The 22,358-nt window shown below is 38.4% G+C and overlaps 1 protein-coding gene across 50 annotated transcripts in view; it reads left to right on the top strand.

Annotated features, from left to right (window-relative positions):
- LMO7 (LIM domain 7) overlaps window positions 1–22,358 on the top strand; it is a 228,749-nt gene that overhangs the window by 159,362 nt on the left and 47,029 nt on the right. For 28 of the 50 annotated variants that reach the window (XM_078344287.1, XM_054252358.2, XM_017970823.5 and 25 more), the window contains 7 exons: window positions 2,384–2,414; window positions 3,564–3,677; window positions 7,570–7,768; window positions 11,133–11,385; window positions 12,325–12,606; window positions 14,284–15,003; window positions 15,972–16,001. In XM_078344287.1, the coding sequence (XP_078200413.1) occupies window positions 2,384–2,414; window positions 3,564–3,677; window positions 7,570–7,768; window positions 11,133–11,385; window positions 12,325–12,606; window positions 14,284–15,003; window positions 15,972–16,001 (1,629 nt within the window). Of the gene's footprint in view, window positions 1–2,383; window positions 2,415–3,563; window positions 3,678–7,569; window positions 7,769–11,132; window positions 11,386–12,324; window positions 12,607–12,926; window positions 13,131–14,283; window positions 15,004–15,971; window positions 16,002–22,358 lie in introns of all 50 variants that reach the window. The other 22 variants (XM_017970816.4, XM_035295986.3, XM_078344694.1 and 19 more) reach the window with 4 other exon arrangements.

Raw genomic sequence — 22,358 nt, 5'->3', positions numbered from 1 at the left:
GAGCTGCTTGGTTACTGACTTCCATGCAGTGGGATGCATTTGTTTGTGAGAGAGTGAACTCTGTTTACTCCAGCAAATCATTGACTGCTTGAATTCCTGGCATTGCATTTCAGAGATAGGACACTAATTTGGCTGGCCTATGCATCATGTCCAAGAGCATGTTATAAATGCTCACATTTAGAAGGGAATATAAAGTGAGTAAAAGGTAATAATGCGAAGGTCACTGCTCACTGCGTTCATCACAGAATAGGCCATCCCTTGTATTTCCAATGATTGCTTTATCATGATAAAAAGTGAAAAGCAAATGAGTGTGTTGGATCTGAAATCTTCATTGAGGGCTGTAGAAAGGAGATCAGGGGTTCAAGAGAGCTGTGTTTCTCCTCCTGCCTTGAGTGTGAGGCAGATCCAAAGTAGGAGGATGATCGGCCAAGTACATTCTTTGTCTAGGTGTTGATGGTTCTTTTGTGCTTTGGCTAATTTAATGTTTGACATGTGTATGTTGGTCATTAGTCCAAAAAAGGGGCTATATATTTACGACTCTGCTATTTTTTGTTGTCAGTTTCTAGTGACTTTCCCCGCTTACAACTTCCAAGTTAAAGTGCTGTGCATTTTTATAAGAGGATTTTCTTTTTATCCAAGAGATAAGCTATGGGTTGCTAACTTGTGCTGTGGAATTTTTTTACTTGTTTACTTTTTTGAGGGATAATATACAGAAAAGTAAACATAAGTGTACAACTTAAATACTTTTTGGAAACGGAGTGCACTTAAGTAACCAGTTTCCAGATTGAAGCACAAATGATTGGCATCCTAGAGGCCCCCATCCTTTTTCAATCTCTTCTGTCATTCTCTTCCCACAAGGGTAAGCACCATCCTGACTTCTAGCAGGATATTGTTGTTTAGCCTGTCTTTGCGCTTTATATGAATGGAATGACACAACCTGTTCTCTTCTGCATTTGGCTTCTTTCTCTTTCCCTTGTTTGAGAGGTTGAACCTGTGGTTGAATGCAGTTGAAGGTTGTTTATTTTTGTTGTCATGTAATAATTCATTATGTGGATATACCATAATTTACTATTACAATGTTAAAGACATCTACACTGCTTCCAGTTTTTATTGTGATGAATAGTGCTGTGATAAATCTTTTCATATATAACATATATAAGCATTTATGTTGGGTGCATACCTAGGAATGGAATTATTAGGTCATAGAATATCATTGTATTTAGCCTGAATAGGTATTACCAAGTGGCTTAAGAGTTTAAGTAGTTATACAAAATTACATTTCCGCCAGTAGTGTGGGAGTTGATAAATTTTATTGTTTAGATGTCTTTTGGGAGGTGTGTGAGAGGTGCATGCTATTCTTAGGTTCATTTCAGTACATGTTTGTTTTCTGGAAAGGAATGATCATAGTTGCCTTGTTTATTCTTTGAAAGCTAAGTTAAAAATTTGTTTCCGTGTACTCACACTCTCCTTTTTCTTTCTCTTTGTATGTATGAATATATATGTGTTTTATGTTGATGTCTTCTACATACATATATAGATGTGTGTATTTTATTTTACAAATATACGACTGTGCCGTTAGACTGGACAGGCCACTTAGAAGTTTTCTCACTCAGGCTCCTACAAGTTTCTGAATTCACACTGATCCTGCTTAAGCGTCTCTAATGAGGGGAAGTGCGTTCTTTTAGGATGACCCCTCCCTTTGTTAAGTAGCACGTTGTTGCTTCTTCGACACTCTGGTGCCATCTGCCTCTTCTTAACTTCTCCCATAAATATCATGCCCTTCCTTAGGTAAGCAAAAAACCCATGATTCATATAATACAGTGAAGTTTCTTCAGGCAGAGGTTCATGGCTATTTTTTAAATGGCCACTTTTCAACATTTGCAGGGTCAAGGTCTCTGAGCAGTTTGCTCTGGGGAACCTGGATGAAAAACCTTATGGATGATGGGGGAAAAAAGCCCTCAGTGCAAAGTTGCTTCTATTTTAATTCCTATATTTAAGGTTGTTGTTTTTTTCTCTCCCATTTCCCAGTTTTTCTTTTATGAACAAACTGATGCCCTCTTATTGGGTTTAAAAATTATTTAAGATGGAAATACAAAAAATGCATATTATGTATTTCAAAATTAGATTAAAATGAATACAATAGCACTGCTTTTTATAGAAAACTGACAATTGCATTAATGAATGTCAATGAATGTAGAAAATCAATGCATTATACTTTTGTCGAATCAATGAATATGGAAGAATTCTGATGGAGATCATATGAGTGCTAAGAGGTTTGAACTTCCAGGTGATATTAATATTCATAGAACTTTAGAATAAAAATGAGTTTTTAATTATTTAAGGTTCACAGATATTACCTAATAGATATTTTCTTTCTTTACAGGCAAGAAGAGACTGATAGGAGAGTAAAAAATGTAAGTTACACTTACCTTAATGGAGCATTATAAGTGGCTTTCACTTCCATGTTCTATAAGAAGGCGGTGAATCTAAAAGTATACTCTATATCCCTTTTCTAATTAATTTTTTGCTGCAAACCAATCAGTTACAAACTGCAAATATCTTTAAATTTATGCCTTACAACAAATGGTTAGATTGTTCCTCTCCCACTGATAAGGGAGAACATGTGGTATTTGGTTTTCTGTTCCTGCATTAGTTTGCTGAGGATAATGGCTTCCAGTTCTCACCATGGCAAAGGACATGATCATGTTTTTTTAAAATGACTGCATAGTATTCCAGAGGTGAACAATGAGAACACATGGACACAGGGAGGGGAACAACACATACTAGGGCCTGTTGGGTGATGGGAGAGGGAAAGCCTCAGGATAAATAGCTCATGCATTTGGGGCTTAATACATAGGTGATGGGTTTGATAGCAAACCACCATGGCACACATTTACCTATGTAACACACCTGCACATTCTGCACATGCATCCCGGAACTTAAATTTAAAAACATTTGGGTTGAGTGGTATAAGAGGATAGGTTAGATTTAGGAAGCTGTTATGTGTTAGTAATATGGTAAAGTCAAGTAAACACATTTTCAGATTTTTATGGGAGTAAATCGGAAACTACCAATTCAGACTTCAAGGAAGAACACTAAATGTTTAAGGACTTTGGGTAATTCTTCAATGTAGACTCATACATCTTAAAATATTTTATGCAAATTGAAAGAATATCTAAAAATGTTGCAGCTTTATTTTTAAAACGCTTAATACCCTTATTAAAGAAGCTGAGAATTATTGACGCTTAGGTGATCATTCTGTAAATTCGATGAAAAAATATAGATTGCTTTAGAAGTTACATTTGTGTTTTCTCTTATTTTTTCCCTTTTCACATATACTAGTAGGGTATATGCATTAATACCTTTTGGAGTCTGGACTTTTGGTCTAAAAACTTTCTCAGAGACAGAATTTAGGAAGAAAAATTAAGATTTTTAATGACTTTCCCATAAACTTAAAAGAAGGTCTCCTTTTCAACAATAGAGTCATGTGTAGACTCACCTACATTTGAGCTTGCAATTGGTTGCTAATAGAATGATTGTTGTTCATGGATTTTTTTTTAAAGGTTTTGATAACATTGTACTGGCTGGGAAGAAAAGCACAAAGCAACCCCTACTATAATGGTCCCCATCTTAATTTGAAAGCATTTGAGAATCTTTTAGGACAAGTGTTGACGAAGGTAAGTAAACCACATCTGTGTGAGATTACTGCTGTAATACAGTACCACTACTCTCCCTTCCTCCTCTCTCCTTTTTCTTCTTCTCCTCTATAACAAAGTATGGCAACTCTGACCATCTTTGTCGCACTTGATAGGGCTGAGTAAAGAAATTGTTACTCATTTACTGGCTTTATATGTCACCACCAAGGAGTGAATTGAGTCTATTCCAGAGCAATTTCCAAGATGTAGAGACTTACCTTTTAATTCTACATAATTTGGTGACACATGCATTGGCTTCCTTCCCTACACACTTTATATAGCTTATGTATTTCTATACTCATTGTAAACTCAACCTGTAGTAGACAGGTGCTTCCTGGACTGTTAACATGCATGGAATGTACTCAATTTCTTTGCAGTAATGTGCTGTTGTCATAGGTGATGATCTTTAATGCCCACACTTTAATATCCCCACAGTTCTACCACGCTGCTCTGTTTCCTAAAGAGTAGTACATGGTGTGAACTGGAACTTCATACAAAGTTTTTAAGTTAGAATCCTTTGTTTTATACACATTTCTAGTCATGCATATTCTGGAATCAATGTGACAGCCTTTTGAATGCTTGAGGACCATTTGAAGAGAGCCAAGTGCTAGGACTGACCACAGTCCTGCCAAGTCTTCATTTATAAGATCTATATGGGAATACAAATTCTCTGGGTAGGGGTATTTATTCAGGGAAATTTGTAGGACTCAGAAGAGCCCTATTGTGTAGTCACAATAGTGTTTCATCATCGAATTAGTAGTCATTGTTTCATGGGTTTCTCTAATGGTTAAATGATACCACACAAGTAAGGCATTTAGTGTTAGTCTCTAGCACATTGTAAGGTTGCAATAAATGTTAGTTGCTGTGATTGGAAGATTGAAATTTTAGACCAGGATGAACATGATCACATTGCCTTGCATCTACCTTGATCTTTTTTTTTTGAGATGGAGTCTCGCTCCCGTCACTCAGGCTGGAGTGCAGTGGCGCCATCTAGGCTCACTGCAACCTCCACCTCCTGAGTTCAAGCGATTCTCCTTCCTCAGCCTCTGAAGTAGCTGGGATTACAGGTGTGCACCACCATGACTGGGTAATTTTTGCATTTTTAGTTGAGACAGGGTTTTGCCATGTTGGCCAGGCTGATCTCGAATTCCTGACCTCAGGTGATCCCCCCTGCCTTGGCCTACCAAAGTGCTAGGATTATAGGTGTGCATGAGCCACCATGCCCAGCCGCATCTACCCTGATCTTTAAATAATTTTGCCTGAGCCCTGCCACGATACAGCAATTCCTGTTCACCTCCCAAATGTAAGAAGTCAATAACACTCTGTTCAAATTCCTTGAATAAGTTAATTCAAGAAATAGCTGCGATATTAACATGCATACACATTGTACTAAGTGTTGAGAAAACACTTGTGAGAGATTACCTAGCCTCAGAAAGCACGATTGTCTGAGATAGATGAGCACAGTGGTCACTGCAATGAAGAATGGTGAGGCTCTAATGGAGGAATTTCAGGGGGCTTCGAACATAGGGAGAGCCTTGCCTTACAGTTATGTCAGCTAAGAAAACTTTTGGTTAAAAACTGTGTGGGACTTTGACTTATGTACTAGTGCTCTCTTTATAGCTTTTGGTCCTTTGAATGACAGTCTGACTCAGGTTGAATAATCCTAATACAGTGTCTATGCCAGGAATGCTTTGTCAAAGGCTGTTTCCTGTTACCAGTTTCAAAACCAGAGGGAATAGATGAAGACCTTATGGTAGATAAAACTATCATTGTGGTTCTATTATTCTATTATAATAAAGTGGGGGGGGGTAGCTGTGGAGGCATGTGACCATATCACTGGTTTTGCATCAGTTCTATTAAAATCAAAACCAATGTGTTCATCAGGCTTTTCCCATTTAACCAGATAATGCCTAAAAGCGAACATGAAATGCCAATTAAAAATCACTGGTGTAAGTTGTAACACCTCAGTCATCTTCTAAGTTGGTGGTGACTCATTTTAGGTGACTCATCAGGGTGCCTCCTTAAAAGTCAGGCGCCAGGGTCAGACAGGTTATTTTAAAACTGGAGTGACTGTTATCAATAACTTTAACATTTATGAGGTCAAAAATCCATCTTGTGTGTTGAACTCTAAGGCCTTAGCAAGTACATGTCTAAGAAACCTGATGGATCTAAACACTTAAATTAAAAAAAATCTATCTGTATTTGAGAAGAATTTTGGCAGCACCAGCGCTAGGCCTGGCTTCCCCATCAGTCTGGAAGTAGCAGGATGTAAGGTAGGCACTTGCATTTTCATGACAGGATGTCAACTCTAATTCCAGGGTTTCTGGCATCTAAAGCGCATGAAACCTCCCTGAAAGCTACTAGACCTTATTGATGCTCCAAACACTTGTCAAACAATTAAATCATGAGTTGACAGTATTACATCAAAAGTATGCCTGAGACAGCTGCTAATTAATTATTCACTGCAAACACTCTTTGGCTTTTTTATATGTTGAAAATATTTATAATTAAAAGTTGAAAGAAGAGTACAACAAATACCCAGGTACACAACATCAGGTTCAATTATTATAATTTTTCTATACTGGCTTTATCTACATAGGTGTTTATCCATCTATGTTTTTACTTAACCATTTTAATATAAATTACAGGTGTATTTCTCTCCCAAATACTCAATATACATCTCCTAAGAATATAAATATTCTTCTATATAGCTACAGCATTTATTATACTTAAGAAAACTCAGATATTCCCCATTATCTAATATTCAATTGATATTAAAACGTTCTTAATTATCTCCAGCTATTTTTCATAGAACTTTTTAATCTGAATCATGACTTAAGGGTCACATAATAGTTTGATTGTTAGTAATTACTAGGTTCTTTAAACTGTCTCTATATTAGTAAGCTCATCTGAAAGCAACATTTCTGATTTTTTACTGTGACAAAATTATCTTCACCATCTTAAAAAATTGTAGTTACATTGATAAGTATAAGTCAGGGCTATGCCATGAGCATTGTAAATTTTACTCACATCCTATTGTTTAAAAAGCCAGGTTATATTTTTGTCACTAGCATTCATAGAAGAATGTTAATTAAAAGTGTTTATCTTGAGTAAGTTCTATGTAATTCGCAAACCTACAGTTAACATCATTTGTGATGTTTCTATGTATCCTTTATTTGAGCCAAACAAATAATTAATTTAGGTCCAGAGAAAATAAGCTTTATATGTGGCAAACAAGTATGCTTCTCAATTCAGCAGGAAGAATAACCCAGCTGCCAGGACCTCAGAACTAGGTTGTGTAACTAGTGAAAGTAAATGAATTCTGTGGAATGTATGCCCACTTGCTCCTTTTTATTTTTCTGGGGAAGGAAGTTAAATAACTTCAGTTGTTAAGGTTTTATGTTATATAAGCCATCCCAAATGTTTCCTGGAGATAGACTGAATATAATCTTGCTGGTTAATCTCCTTTTGGTTGGCTAAGTTAAGGTTAATTTGTCTCTTTGACTCTTTTCATATTTATTGCTAGAGAACTGTGATAATTGATTTTAAAATTTCAATGTTATTCTGAACTTCCATTAAATGAGTTCCCTTCCTTATTTTTAAGTAGAACATAGGTACTAGTTTATTAAATAATATTGGATATCTCCTTATTGTTGCTTTGAATATTGAATACCTCCTTATTGTATCAGTTGTGGGGAAACAATTATAGGTTTATTTTCTGTTTTTCATCAGCTTTTTTCTATGTCTGACAAACCTCATTGCCTCACATGTCAAATGAAGCCCAACTTAAATTAGGCAAACAAGCAAATAATAACCAATTATATTTTTTGGAAGTTTATTTAACTTACTGTTCTTTAAAACATGTTTTCTTTAGGCACTCGAAGACTCCAGCTTCCTGAAAAGAAGTGGCAGGGACAGTGGCTACGGTGACATCTGGTGTCCTGAACGTGGAGAATTTCTTGCTCCTCCAAGACACCATAAGAGAGAAGATTCCTTTGAAAGCTTGGACTCTTTGGGTTCTAGGTCATTGACAAGCTGCTCCTCTGATCTCACGTTGAGAGGGGGACGTGAAGGTGTGCTGTGCTTTTGGCTGTCAGTCTATTTGTTTACATATCAAGGGAGAACTGGGAACAGGACAGAGTAGAAAAATGGAGTGAAAACTAGGCAAAAATTTCACTTAGAAGTGGATTTTTATAAAGACGCAGGTATAATTGGGGGTTTTGTTATTTTTTCCTTCTTCATTGTGGTGATAGTTTCATTTTTGAAAAATTTCACTTCTGGAAAGTACTGTGGCCTGTTTCATCAGTGGTAATCTATCCTGGCTCTTCTCTCTCCAGATTCAGGCTTAATAATCTGTGTTCATGAGTTCTATAAGCTGATGTATCTGAACATAAAAAGGAATATAAGATTCTGCAAAAAAAAAAAAAAAAAAAAAAAAAGTCTCTTCTATTTACTAACTTTCATCCTTGGCTTTTTTCAAAAGATTAAAAGAATTCTCTTAAGCAAAAACAAGAGAAATATTTTCGCAATGATTTCTATAGATGAGGAAATGATTGCTATCTGTCATGACAGAATGTTATGTTAAACTCTGTAGACTGAGTAATGTACCACCACCTAATGTGCTGGTGGAAATCCTCCTTTGGTCCTTTCAGGTTCAGAGCTAACCCAAGACAGAGCAAGTGAGAAAGGAACATGTTAGAGACATTCTGTTGTGGGAAGGAAACTTCTTTCAAAATCCCAAGCTATGGTCAGTTGAGTTATTTCAACGTACATCTTAATCCTGTGGCTGTTGGGTATAGTGTCAGCAATTTATGACTGTACATCTCCAGCTATTCAGATTCGACTAGATTGAAATCACAAAGTTTTTTCTGAAATATTTCTGTGCTTCTGCCAACACCAATGTGAACACATTGAGTTCTGGCTGTGAATTTGTGCTTGATTGTTAGGGATTTTACATTGCTCGTGTATCTGGAATCTTTTATATTTCTGGATATTTTTTCCTAGCATATCTATTACAAAAAAATATCAAAAATCCGCAAACTTAAAATAATTCTACAGTGAACACACATGTATTCACTGCCTAATTCTACCATGTTTTATTATGCATACTTTATCTTAAACCTGTCTCTCTTTTCTCTTTCCCCCTCCCTCTTTCATTCTTGATTACAATGTAATCATCTTATTTTTTGAGGCATTTCAGAGTATATTACACCTGTCCTAAATACTCCAGTATGCACATCATTAACTGGACTTTATTCTTTGTTTTATGTCTGATGTAAAACTTACATAAATATGACATACTAGGAATTTGTTTTTCAAAAAAATCAATCAACAATTTATTAAGCATGGTAACAAAAAAACCTGAATTCTTTATCTTTCAGAGTAGTAGTAGTTTTTAAAAATGCAAAATAAAAAATGTGAAAGGCTACGTAAGCATTAATCTTTATATCACTGCCACATGTATTGGCTATTTGCTATCTAGGTGTGACATTTTCATAGCCCAGATGACGATTACAATACGTTTAAGGAAATGAATCTGAGTATGTGATTCATCTGAGTGGTTAGAGCTGTAAAAGCAGAGGCTTACATTCTGAACTTGTGTATTTCTTTGTCCTGATGGAAAAACCTACTCCATGTAATGATTGACTTTATATCTAGCTAAGGAATAAAAGGAGAAAAGTCAGGGGGCGTGTGGGAATATGCAGGCTTCAGTCAGTTCAGACGCAGTGGTTTGCCCAGTGGTTGGAGGCTAAGTCATCTTCTCAGATCCTTGTTGGATGGGCACCTATACATGTAACCAAAAGCAGAGGGCCACTGTCACATCCCTTCCTGATCTTGGAAAGGGGCTGCAGACCCTGTTTAAAGAGTGCAGACATGAAGTCTTGAAAATTATAACTAAGCAGGGAAAAAAATGGAGGCACCAGGATGATAAAGCTCTTTTGTGACCGGTGTGTTAAAATTCTGCTGCTGCCCTCTAGATGGTAGTCCTAAATTGACGAACACTATAAGTAGGATAATACTTTGAGGATAACAGAATTGCAATGTCACATTCTCTAGTTTTATATGAAAACTCATATCAAGAATGATATTTTGGGGGAAAAATCCTCTTCAGGGCACCATACTGGACCCCCCCAAAAAAGACTTTATCTTAAAAATTAAAAATAGGCTATTTGTGACTTAAAAATTCCATGTGTATAGATTTTGGCAAGAGTCGTTGATATACTTATTGGAAATGAGAGATAAATGTCTTACTTGTTTAGAAGGTGTTAAAAAGAAAGCACCAGATTATTGACTACTACTCCTCATGGTCATAACTGCGTTTACTTTCTCTCTTTTGCTAAGACTTTACTCTCCTTTTACTCTGTCCCTGCTTTACAGCTGTATGTTAAGCCACTTCCTGTAGACCCTTCTCATTGTGATTTATTGTAGCTTCCTGCCAGGCTGGAGGGAGGAGAAGAGACTGCCTTTAACTCAGGTTAACCCTGCAGGTACTCCACCTGCTGAGAGCTTAGAGCTGGCAGGCTCTGTGTACAGCCAGGCCGGGAGAGAACCCTGGTGAGAAGTAACACTTCCAAACCTTGACAAATGCACAGGAGGCAGGAAGAGAAGAAGGGCAAGAAAGAAAAAACTTGGCTTGGATCTGTAGTGTTGTTCTCTCCTCTTTAAAAGAGTAGATTTCTTCTTCTTCTTTTAAGAAAGCAGATTACTATTTGTATATCTCTGACCTTGAGGGGTATCAAAGAGTATTCTTTTGAATTTGTGTTTGAATGATGTTGAATCACAGTACCAGGTTCCCAGTGTAATTTCCATGGCCACTTAGAAGAAACTGTCAGTTCTGTGCTCTCATTTGGGCATAAGAGTTGAGATTCCTTTGGAACTTAGGAAGTCATCCAGTTCAACCTCCTAGTTAATGTGTGACTCCGGTTCATAATATCTATCCAGACCCTTTGCAAGCCTGCTTTTTTTTTTTTTGTTCCTTCTCTTTCTACATATTTCCTGATCTCTCCCCTCATGTAAACGATAGATAGCTGCATGCCTTATTTTAAATTACTGAGTTCTCCTAGAATTATTTTTGCATGTTGTTTTAAGTATCTGTGACTCCATTGCTAGATTTTATTTCTATGTATTACATCAACAAATCTTATGGAAAATCATGGAGGCAGAGACTGAAGAAAAGGGGCTCACTAGTAAAATAGGACTTTTTCTGCTTTGAGCCCACAACAGCTAAAGAATGTACTGCATGTGCCTCCAGTATGCAAAGCAAGTTCCTCCTAATGGATCTTATCGCAACTTCGTGACAAATTTCTAAAAATAATCCCTGCAGTTAGCAGTGGCAGCACTGGGTTTCTAAGGCAAAGAAAAAGCAGGCGCGCTGTGTGGGTTTCAGTTAGGCGAATAATCTGGAGAGTAAAGCTAATTCTTGTGCCTCCTTTATAGGTTTTGAAAGTGACACAGATTCTGAATTTACATTCAAGATGCAGGATTATAATAAAGATGATATGTCGTATCGAAGGATTTCAGCTGTTGAGCCAAAGACGGCATTACCCTTCAATCGCTTTTTACCCAACAAAAGTAGACAGCCATCCTATGTACCAGCACCTCTGAGGAAGAAGAAGCCGGACAAACATGAGGATAACAGGAGAAGCTGGGCAAGCCCAGTTTATACAGAAGCAGATGGAACATTTTCAAGGTATGGAGATGGGATGTGATTTTTGAGTGTCATATGCTTTTTCAATGTGGTGGGATGTTAAATGTGGTAAAAAAGAATGGCTCTTAAATGTGTTTCCTAGATAATACGTTAAGCTTGACTAGTGAGAATATTTTTCATCCCTCTATTTTTAGTTATACATATCTCAAAGCTATTTCTTCAGTTTTAGAACGTCAGCATAGGATTTGCTGGGTCTTTTTTTAGATGCATGACTTCAGTTTATTGGTATTTTTCAGCTTACCAGATAATTTATGTTGCTTATGATGAACCCTGCCATGTTATGTTTTTCCTTTTTTGACTGATATTAGAGGACATGAAAAGAATCCTTTAATTTCTCAGCAAATTAGCAGAACAGAGTGTGGTTTTGCAAATCCAGCTTCCTATCACAGGGCGGCATGTGGTTTTGAAAGTGGTTCGGACTCTGAGGATGAACGAAGGTTTCCTGATGTAGTTTTGGATGACTTAGCCAACCGTAGATTCCAAGTGAAAAAGAGGCCCCAGAGTTTCATCTCGAAAATCACCTCTCCTAACTTTTGTCTGCAAATATTTTCTCCTGCTGATGTGTTCACCACTGGGCTATATGGACTGATGAGGTCAGAAACACTTGTCCTGGATCTGGCTGTCTATCATGCTTCTGATTTTAATTCAGAAAGTAACACCCCAAATCGTTTGTAATGTACCTCTTTCTTTTAACACAGCTTCTAATGCAGTATCTTTGGCCCATGTGTATCTAGCTATCCTTGAATTAAAATGAGATGCTGTTATCATAACTTTGTCCTAGGAACTGTGGTGGTGACAGGAATGGAAACGAATTTGCTTTGTTCACAGTGGTGTGACCTTTGTGAGCCAGAAAGCATGCTGTTTGTGTTCTGTGTCACAAATGCTCATACAGTCTCTTAACCGGTTGGATGTTTTGAACAGTAATCAGAGGAGGACTTGGGGCACCAGTGTGGAGAACTGGCCAACTGTACAAGGAACTTCAAAGTCCTCTTGTTATTTGGAAGAGGAAAAAGCAAAGACAAGGAGCATACCCAACATCATAAAGGATGATCTTTATGTGCGCAAGCTAAGTCCAGTCATGCCAAACCCAGGGAATGCTTTTGATCAGTTTCTTCCCAAATGTTGGACCCCAGAAGATGTGAACTGGAAAAGAATAAAAAGGGAAACTTATAAGCCATGGTATAAGGAATTTCAGGGATTCAGGTTTGTCATTGTGCATGTTTCTGTTACACCAGTGTTCATTGAAAACCCAGCTGGGGTTCTCTGTGCATGTTTTTTTTTTTTTTTTTTTTTTTTTTTTTAATGAAAATAAGAGAGACCGAGAAAGTCTAATTAGTCCTCTAGCATCTATAGAACCTATATAATGGAAATGAATTTCTGTTTAAATTTAAACCTGAGGACCTGGATCTGAAAAAATCCTGTTCCATCCATAGCCATTGCATGGCATTATTTTTAGTAGTTCTGCTTTTCTCCAATTCCTTGTCTCATTCCCTCCTCCCTTCTTTTCTCCATGTCACTCACAGTAAAAGGAATTCAGACTCTGAGGATGAGGACTCAGGTTCTGACAGAAGCGCCACCATTTTTAGTAGAGCACGAAAGGCGGAGCATAGGCTAGACGGCAACTGCCAAAGACCTTCACTCTTGCTGGAATTAGCTACCAAACGGGCTGTAAAACCGCTGGACTCCCATGCAGCCAGGAGAAGCAGTAGTGCTTCGGATGAGCCCAGGTGCCCCTTGTCTGTATGAGCCTGCCTGCCGGGGGTCTGGCCTCAGACACCCCTCAGCCCGCTTCTGCTGCTCCATTAACCTGGGACCTGATTGCACTGAATCAGGAAACCTGACTCACTTAGTGTTCTTAGTACAAAAGCATAATGTATAACATGCTGCTTTCTGTGCCACTATGTCAGCTTGGAAGTCTGTAGGATTCAACCATTCTTCTTTAGCACAATAATGTGTGAGACAGGATATATTTACATGTAGCAGTTCCTTTGAGAAGCCAGTTCAAAAAGGCTTGTTAGAAAGTTTACCTAATTTTACAGTTGTGCTGTGTGTGGAGATGTGGAGAAAGGAAGTAACTTTTAGGTAAAGACTGGGAAAGGCAAGTCTAGGGAAAATACAAAGGGAAGATTCCTTGAGCTCTTTTATAAAACTTCAGAGCAGTCTATTTTCCCTTTTTCCTGCTGATTATATGTACCTATTGCATAAAGTGCATGATGCCAAACTTATAAACTTTTAAAGATTATTCCTCCTGTTCAGAGGGAACTTAGGCCACTGTGGCAAATGGAATGAGAAAGGAGTACCAGGGGCCAGGCACGGTGGCTCATGCCTGCAATCCCTGCACTATTGGAGGCCAGGACAGGTAGATCGCTTGAAATGAGGAGTTTGAGACCAGCTTGGCTAAAATGGTGAAATATCATCTCTACAAAATTGAAAAATTCGCCAGCCATTGGAGGGAATACCTGTAATTCCAGCTACTCGGAAGGCTGAGGGATATGAATCACTTGAACCCAGGAGGCAGAGATTGCAGTGAGCTGAGATCGCACAACGCCACTCTAACCTGGGTGACAGAGTGAGGCTCCATCTCAAAAAAAAGGGGGTACCAGGAAGTGGCTCTCCTGGCTTAGTCCACTCTCCAGCCGCATCAGTGGCCTCTGTGGTGCCCAGCTTTCCTGAGAAGTATAATCTGCTCTTATTTCTTTAGAGAGTATCCAGAAAAATCCTGGGTGTTGGATTAAATGCTAGTCTGTCTTCTTAGCAAGAGTCCTCCCCAGTGGTCCTCTAAAATAATTTATTCTCAGCAACTGGCTAGCTGGTCTGCTAATTACCTTTTCTTCCCAAACTTAATAAGATTCTCTTTCCTTTTTCCTTTCTGTGCATCAGTCAGTTTTTACTGCTTCAGGCCCTCCAAACATACTCTGATGACATCTTGTCTTCCGAAACACATACCAAAATTGATCCCACTTCTGGCCCAAGGCTCATAACCCGCAGGAAGAATCTCTCTTATGAACCGGGCTATAAAAGAGATGACTTCGAGATGGCAGCCCTGGTTCCTGACTTAGAGAATGATGATTTCTTTGTCAGAAAGACTGGGGCTTTCCATGCAAATCCATATGTTCTCCGAGCTTTTGAAGACTTTAGAAGGTTCTCTGAGGAAGATGATTCTGTAGAACGAGATATAATTTTACAGTGTAGAGAAGGTGAACTTGTTCTTCCGGATTTGGAAAAAGACGATATGATCGTTCGCCGAATTCCAGCACAGAAGAAAGAAGTGCCGCTGTCTGGGGCCCCAGATAGATACCACCCAGTCCCTTTCCCTGAACCCTGGACTCTTCCTCCAGAAATGCAAGCAAAATTTCTCTGTGTACTTGAAAGGACGTGCCCATCCAAAGAAAAAAGTAATAGCTGTAGAATATTAGTTCCTTCCTATCGGCGGAAGAAAGATGACATGTTGACGCGTAAGATTCAGTCGTGGAAACTGGGAACTACGGTGTCTCCCATCAGTTTTACCCCTGGCCCCTGCAGTGAGGCTGACATGCAGAGATGGGAGGCCATCCGGGAGGCCAGCAGACTTAGGCACAAGAAAAGGCTGATGGTGGAGAGGTCAGAGTCTGTTTCTGCAAGGATTTTGCTTGTAATGGATGGTCTTGCGTGACTTTCCTCATGCGAGAAAGCAGCTCATCGTGTTGCTCAACTCTGCATGTCGCGTGCCATTTTGAAGCATCCCATAAAATTTAATTTGCTTAAGAAAACCCTCAGTCATTTTGTAGAATAAGTGCAATTCCATATTTGCATATCTCTAAATCACTTATTTAGGCCTGTTTACGACTATATATACATAAAGGTTGCCTTTCACTTAAGCAGTACTGTGGCACTATTCAGCAATATGAAGTTTCATAAAATGTTTTCCAACTTACATTTACAGATGTCTCATGTTCAGGCATTTCTGTAACAGTCTGGCTATAGTTTGGTTTAATGCGTTGCTCACATTTTGGAATATCTGATTTTTGGTGGGGGAGAGTAAAATTTTCCCTTAAAATATGGCATTGCAAATTTCATCTAACTTAATTTTTGTTTTTGGCCTAGGTTTCTTGGACTGTCAATTTGTAACTTATTTTTATTTATAAAGTTCAGTGCAAACTTTGACGTTAAAATGCATGGATGGTATTTGTGGTCTGCTGAATTTTATATGTATGTAATCATGGCCATTTTGATAGTTTATATTATGCAACTTGCCTTTTTGATGAATGTTCAGTTTGTTGAACATAGGAAAGGACAAATCTAATTAGGTTGAATAAAATTAGAGGATCCAAATCTAATTTACCCATCCTTTTCTTATGGATGCAATAGCTGACAGTCAATTGAGGAAATTCTTCATTTTGCTTAATCTGAATTTCTTAAGATAGGAAATTGATGAGAACTTGAGACATGATCAAGAATGTGATGGAAGAAGTGACCTTTTGAGATTTGTCCATCTCCAATTAGATTGTTAAGTAAAAGACATTAAATGTTTACAAACTAATACAACTGGGAAAAATGACTTTTTAATTTTTGGTTTTCTGGTTTCTTAGACTCTTTCAAAAGATTTATGGTGAGAATGGGTAAGTTACATGGTTCACAGTAAAATATCTGTGCATATTGTTTGTTCTTTGTTTAACTTACTGTATTTCTGGCATGGCATGTCACTAAATGGGGATGCTGTGTGCTATGCATGAAATTTTTAAAATGGGAAATCTTTATTTTGCAACCTAATGGTAATATTTCTGTGTCTCAGTGCCCAGTGCATGACAAATAGTTTGTTTTGTTAGAAATTTAAAATTCAGCTTCATCCCTTTGTTTTTTTTCCTTTTTAAAAATTTAATGAGTTAATTAAAAGTAACAGAAACACTTGCCTAAGACTAGGTATATATATGTATTTTGGTATTTGATTGCTACATAGAGTAAAATCCTGATTTGTGGATGCTAAAGCAAAAATTACTATATTTTAGAGAATCTGTGATAGAAAAAGGATATGAGTATTTACTTCAAGTTTAGAATACACGCAGCTGCCATATCCATATAATTGGCCCCCTGGGAACTTTGTTAGTACGAAAGCATTAATCTTCCCTCAGTGGTATTTGGAAGTATTATATTTTCAAGAGTCCTGATCAGGAAAAAAAGTTATAACATAGCCATGTTTATAGTACAAAATTGGCCTTCAAAAACTGCAAAAATCTTTGTAATTTCTAGTATCGTTGCAAAAACTACTTTTGTTGTTGCTGTTGTTTTTGAGATGAAGTCTTGCTCTGTTGCCCAGTCTGGAGTGCAGTGGCACAATCTTGACTCTCTGCAACCTCCGCCTCCCAGGTTCAAGCAATTCTCTTGTCTCAGCCTACCGAGTAGCTGGGACTACAGTTGCGCACCACCACGCTTGACTAATTTTTGTATTTTTAGTAGAGACGGGGTTTCACCAGATTGGTTAGCGTGGTCTTGAACTGCTGATCTCAGGTGATTCACCCCCTGGGGCCTCCCAAAGTGCTGGGATTACAGGCAAAAACTACACTTATTAGATAAATCATTTATTCATTCTTAGTACAAAATCACAAGGTGGCTATATCGTAATATTTTCCATCAAACTTTGTAACTTTGTGAATCTAAGGGCTAACAGTATTTGAGCAAGAGGAAGAACGTTAAAGGATGACAAGTATTTTAATCTGCTCAAGCCTCAGTAGCTAAGTATCTCCCCTTACAAGGATTTACTTCAAATATAAGAATCTCTAGTTTTGATAGTTTTTTGTAATTTTGATGATTCAGAAATCTTGGAAGCTACTAAACGTGAAGCGGTATAACCATTCTAGATGCTGAAGATGTAACTGAGCCATAGGCAACAAATTGCAAATACTTGTTAACCACTGATTTCTTTCTTTTTTCTTTTTTTTTTTTTTTGAGACAGAGTCTCATTCTGTGCCCAGGCTGGAGTACAGTGGCGCAGTCTTGGCTCACTGCAACCTCCATCTTTTGGGTTTGAGCAATTCTCCTGCCTCAGCCTCCCAAGTAGCTGCAATTACAGGCATGTACCACCAGGCCTGGCTAATTTTTGTATTTTTAGTAGAGACAGGGTTTCACCATGTTGGTTAGGCTGGTCTCAAACTCCTGACCTCAAATAATCCACTCACCTCAGGCTCCTAAAGTGCTGAGATTATAGGTGTGAGCCACCATGTCTGGCCTAGCCACTGATTTTAAAAACCAGGGTCCCTGCATGCTTTCCCTGTGCCATGCTAAGGCACATTATCCCCTGTCCAGCTCATCCGCATGACGCTTAAGCATTTGCTACACTCAAGTCATAGGAAAGCTGTTTTAACTTGATTATAATCTCTTTGCAGCTTTAAGCATGTTGAATTGTAACTTTCAGAGTAATTTTCATTTGTAAATTAAATAACTTTATAATGTAAGCAGCTCTCAAAAATAGTTGCTTTTCCTAAAGGGAATACACATACCCAGAGTACAAGTATGTGATGGGAATGTCAAAATGTACAATCATTTTGATGGCTGGTTGTGTTCCCCTTAGTGAGGGTAAGTTATATAACTGAGTTAGAGAAGAAAAGAGAAACCTAAAACCAAAGCTTGAAAAGCTAAATATTTTTCTGGATTAGGGCTGCAAATGTTTTCTAACCCAAGATAGTTGTTTGGATAGTACAATATTTGTTTTAAAGGCTGTTCTGCATGCAGTTTAATGCCAAGGTAACTACATAAATAAAGCAAGATTGTCTGTAAACGGAGACTGAATAATGCATGACATGTCAAACACTGAAAAGTATTATAATATGAATGTGTCTTCAGAAAACTCAAGTGTGTTTCGGACCACTTGAAGTCAAATAAGTCAAATCTGTAACAAAGGATTTTTCTCTGTAGTCTATCAGTTACTAGTGTTTTTTTTCTTTTCTTTTCTTTTTTTTTTTTTTAAGGAGATAGAGTCTTGCTATGTTGCCCAGGCTGGTCTTGGGCTTCTGGGCCCAAGCATTCTTCCTGCCTTGGCCTCCCAAAGTGTTAGGAGTACACATGTGGGCCATCATGCCTGGCCTACTGGTGCTTTTCTTAAGTCGATCTGCTGTAGTAAAAATAGAAATTTAAATTGGATTAAGTGTAGGCTTTTAATCTAGAACTTATTTCATGTTTATACTGGGTGATATGTCCCTGAACATAATGTACGTTGTCAAGCCTGGCATAGTAACCTGGGAAAGAATTATTGCTCAACATGCTGTCACGGAAAAGTAACTGCCTGTAACATGAATGCTTTCTTTTTGGTAGGGACTGGGTTAAAGAGAAATGTGCAATATCTTTTGAAGTCTGAGACTGTTAATTTCTGGCTTGCTTTTTATTTAGCATTTAACACCTGTCAGTTTGTCTGTTTATGTTTAGTAAGATGCTTTGTATGTGGTTGTTATTTCTTGTATGTACTTTTGTCTTGCATGGTTTTATGTCTGTATAGTTTCATGAAACTTGAAAATCTGGGTATGTGTTTTGTCAGAGAAATTAATGACCAAATTTTTGTAAGGATATGTAGTAATAATCTTGTATGTGATTCAGCTATTGAATCTGCTGCCAGTATTAATAGGAAATGAACACTGATTCCATTTTTTCACTTATGAGTTTAGCCAAAAGAGTCTGTAGAATTATAAAGCCATGGGACAGCAAAAAAGAAGAGGAAAAAAGCCACTGTGAGTTATTTCTAAGGATTTCCCTCCATCCCCCCAGAGACATTTGGCAGCATCTGGAGACATTTTTGATTGTCCCACTGGGTGGGTGGAGGTGTGTGTGCTACTGGCAACTAGTGCCTTCGTAGCCAGTGATGCTGCTGAATGTCCTGCAGTACACAGGAATGCCCTACAACAAAGAGTTTTCTGGCCCCAAAATGTCAACAGTGGTGCTGTTGAGGAACCCTCATTGAGACTCTAAATGAAAATATCTTCATCACATTGCCTTTTTATTCTAGTGAATGGTAATTCCAAAGCCTCTTGCCCAAGTTTTAGCACTGATTGCTTTTCAGACGATTCCTATAATACCTGAGGGAAATATACTTAGAGGTACATAAGGTAGTATATTCCTGTCTCCCTCTGAAAGTCCAGGATCCCTAACCTTAGTATCATGAAATTTCTGTTTGCTGTGTGAGGCTATCCATGATTTTATATTTGAGGAAATATGCTACATGCTGGTCCTTTTTGATCCCCTACTCCTCTATTACTCCTCTTACTCCTGGTGTAAGCAGAGGAGCATAGTAGGCAGTCCACATAGTGGAAGAAGAGAGTAAGACTTAGCGACCTTATTTTATGATTGACACCTTCTTCCTTAAACTTCACATTTTTCCTCAGTTTTCTCCCAAATGCTATTTTTAAAAAATTCTGTCCAACAGAAAGGCAAGATGCTAGATGTGTATTTTTTTGGAAAAAATCCAGTTGCAGTTCTAAATTGGAGACCTTCCAAATAAGGAAATACAAATGAAGCAGGACTTGTCAGAGACATGTGGTTTGGCATCTAATCACCTTTCATTCAACAAAACATACTAGAGCTGTGCAGTCCTTCATAGTTTTCCCAAACAGTTTTTCTGATGCTATCTTTGGTGCTTATCTCAAATCTGTGAGGCTGACAGATAGGGATGTGGAGATAGAGAAACAAATAGTGCAGCTTTCCCAAGGACATGTGACTTGTGAGTGGTAGAACCGGACTAGGGCTTTGCCTCTGAGGTAATTCACATAGACTGCTTGGCGAGGTTGCTGGCACAGAAGCTGAATATTATGCCATTAATGCTGATAAGGGAGGAAATAATTCTTTGTGATCTGGCCGAGAGACTCCTTTCTCTGCTCCAAAAGTTCTAGATTGTATCATTGTGGTCTGCGGGGACCTCTCTGATTTGAAGCAGCTTAAAGAGTTTGCTTGTGGGAGATCCCATGTAATCATGTTCGCTTTAAAGAAAGTTAGTGTATGGCCCAGATGGTTTAAAACATGCAACCCACACAGCCATATCCAGTTCTCATAATCCCTTCCTCACTTAGCAGGTGAGAAGCCGGGGCTAGGAAGTGAACTGATGTGTGTTAGGTTGGGGTGAAAATTGGCACCATGGCTGGGCTTGCAGCCCTCTGCCTCCTGGCTTATTGTGGTGCCTGGCTCCAGCTGCTATCCAATGTATGCAGCCTCAGTGTGGCTAACTTTATGTACCCTTGGGAGTGAACTGTGCTCACATTATGCCTTACACAGTGACTTGTCTACTTCAGAGTTATTTGGTTCACTTTGTTCAGATTAAGGACTGCCTGTGTGCCAGGCTCTGCTTTGTGTTGGGGGTACCCAGGAGGAGGTTGCAGCCTCTACCATTGAGAAAGACATTTCACAGGAATTCACCTTAGCATTGCATGATGCAGGAGGATTGGGCCAAAGGAGAGCACCCCTGGGAGATCCTGGGCCTTGTAGCCTTTCTCCCATCACAAGATTATTAAAGTATTCATTAGCATTCCTTTGTTTTTTTGTCCTGGGGTTTATGTAATCTCATGTGTTGAGTGTCTAGATACCCTCATGCCTGGTTCTTGAAAAATTTGTCCTGCCTCTTCTTAGTGAGTCTGTCATAGTATTAGTTCAAATAGCCTCATTCTTCACAGTGTGACTTACGTGAATTTATATTCTCAAATTCACACAAATCAGTTTTATAAGTAGTTATATTTTATATTTTATAGTTAGATATATTATATTAATAGATTCATCTATATTCATATATGTCCTCATATAATCTCTCTATATAATTTATTTCTTAATAGTCTTTAATAAATGCTATAAAACTTTCTTCATAGAGCTGGGGATAGCCATAATAATCTTACAAAAAGAATTAGAAACATTTTAAGTATAGTAAATTTTACTTGATTAAATATGGGAAACCTACCTCATTCTTATCACAGATATTGAATGAGGATATCCTACACACCTTGTACTGCTAATGTGTTTTCCTCGGAAGCAACACATGACTTGTAATGAAGAGAATCCAAACACGCACATGCGTACACACGTGCACTGTTCAAGATATAAGGCTGAGGGTTTAGTACCATGAAAAAGGTGTAGCTGAAGCTGTAGAGGGGTTGAGAGGAGGGACAGAGAAGCTTTGATATGGAAGAGCTGGGAAGACTTCACCAAAGTGCTGAATATTATCTAGATCATTAATTTAACTCATGTATCCAGCAGGTCTGGGCTCCCTTTCAGGTACAGGTGATGTACCAGCAAACAAATTAAAAATTCCTGCTTTATAATCTTACAGGGCAAGGCAAGTGATATGTAAATAAATGTGCATTTCTGATGGCCAGAAATGCTGTGGAGAGAAAGGGCAAAGGGCAAAGGACAGGTTGGGTCGGGGGAGAGGAGCATTGATTATTTCTGGTAAGGTGGTCAGAGAAGGAAATACAGAGGGCACATTTAAGCAGATGCCTGGAAGTGAGAGAAAAGCTGTGTGGATATCTGATGAAGAGCATTCCAGGCAGATGAAGAGTAGGGAGAAAAGCAGGAGGTGTAAACAGGGCAGGGAGACCAGTTGGCTGGAGCAGAGGGAGTGGAAGCATGGCGCTAATGAGCACAGAGAGGGAAGTAGGAACCAGGGATGGTGGACCTCTTAAGTTTTGGAAGAACCTGCCTTTAATTTAGTGAAATGGGAAGAAAGGAGTGGGTGCTGAGTAGAGGTATACCATGATCTGAGTGCAGTCGGAAAGGACCTCTCTGGCTGCTGTTGGGTAGGAAGGGGTGGGTGAAGTGATGTCATTTTTATAATAATTGTAATAATCCAGGTAGGAGGTGATATGTTAATTGTTACAATCCAGGTAGCAGATGTGATGTGATCATTGTAATAATTGTAATCATCCAGGTAGGAGACACTTGGATCAGGGTGGAGCGGTGGAAGTGGTAAGAAGTGGTCGTATTCTAGATATATTTAGAAGGCAGAGGCACAGGAT

Source organism: Callithrix jacchus, chromosome 1, assembly GCF_049354715.1.
Source record: "Callithrix jacchus isolate 240 chromosome 1, calJac240_pri, whole genome shotgun sequence".
NCBI classification, from domain to species: domain Eukaryota; kingdom Metazoa; phylum Chordata; class Mammalia; order Primates; family Cebidae; genus Callithrix; species Callithrix jacchus.
The sequence above is the reverse complement of the archived record's forward strand: the minus strand, read 5'-3'. Positions and strand labels throughout refer to the sequence as shown.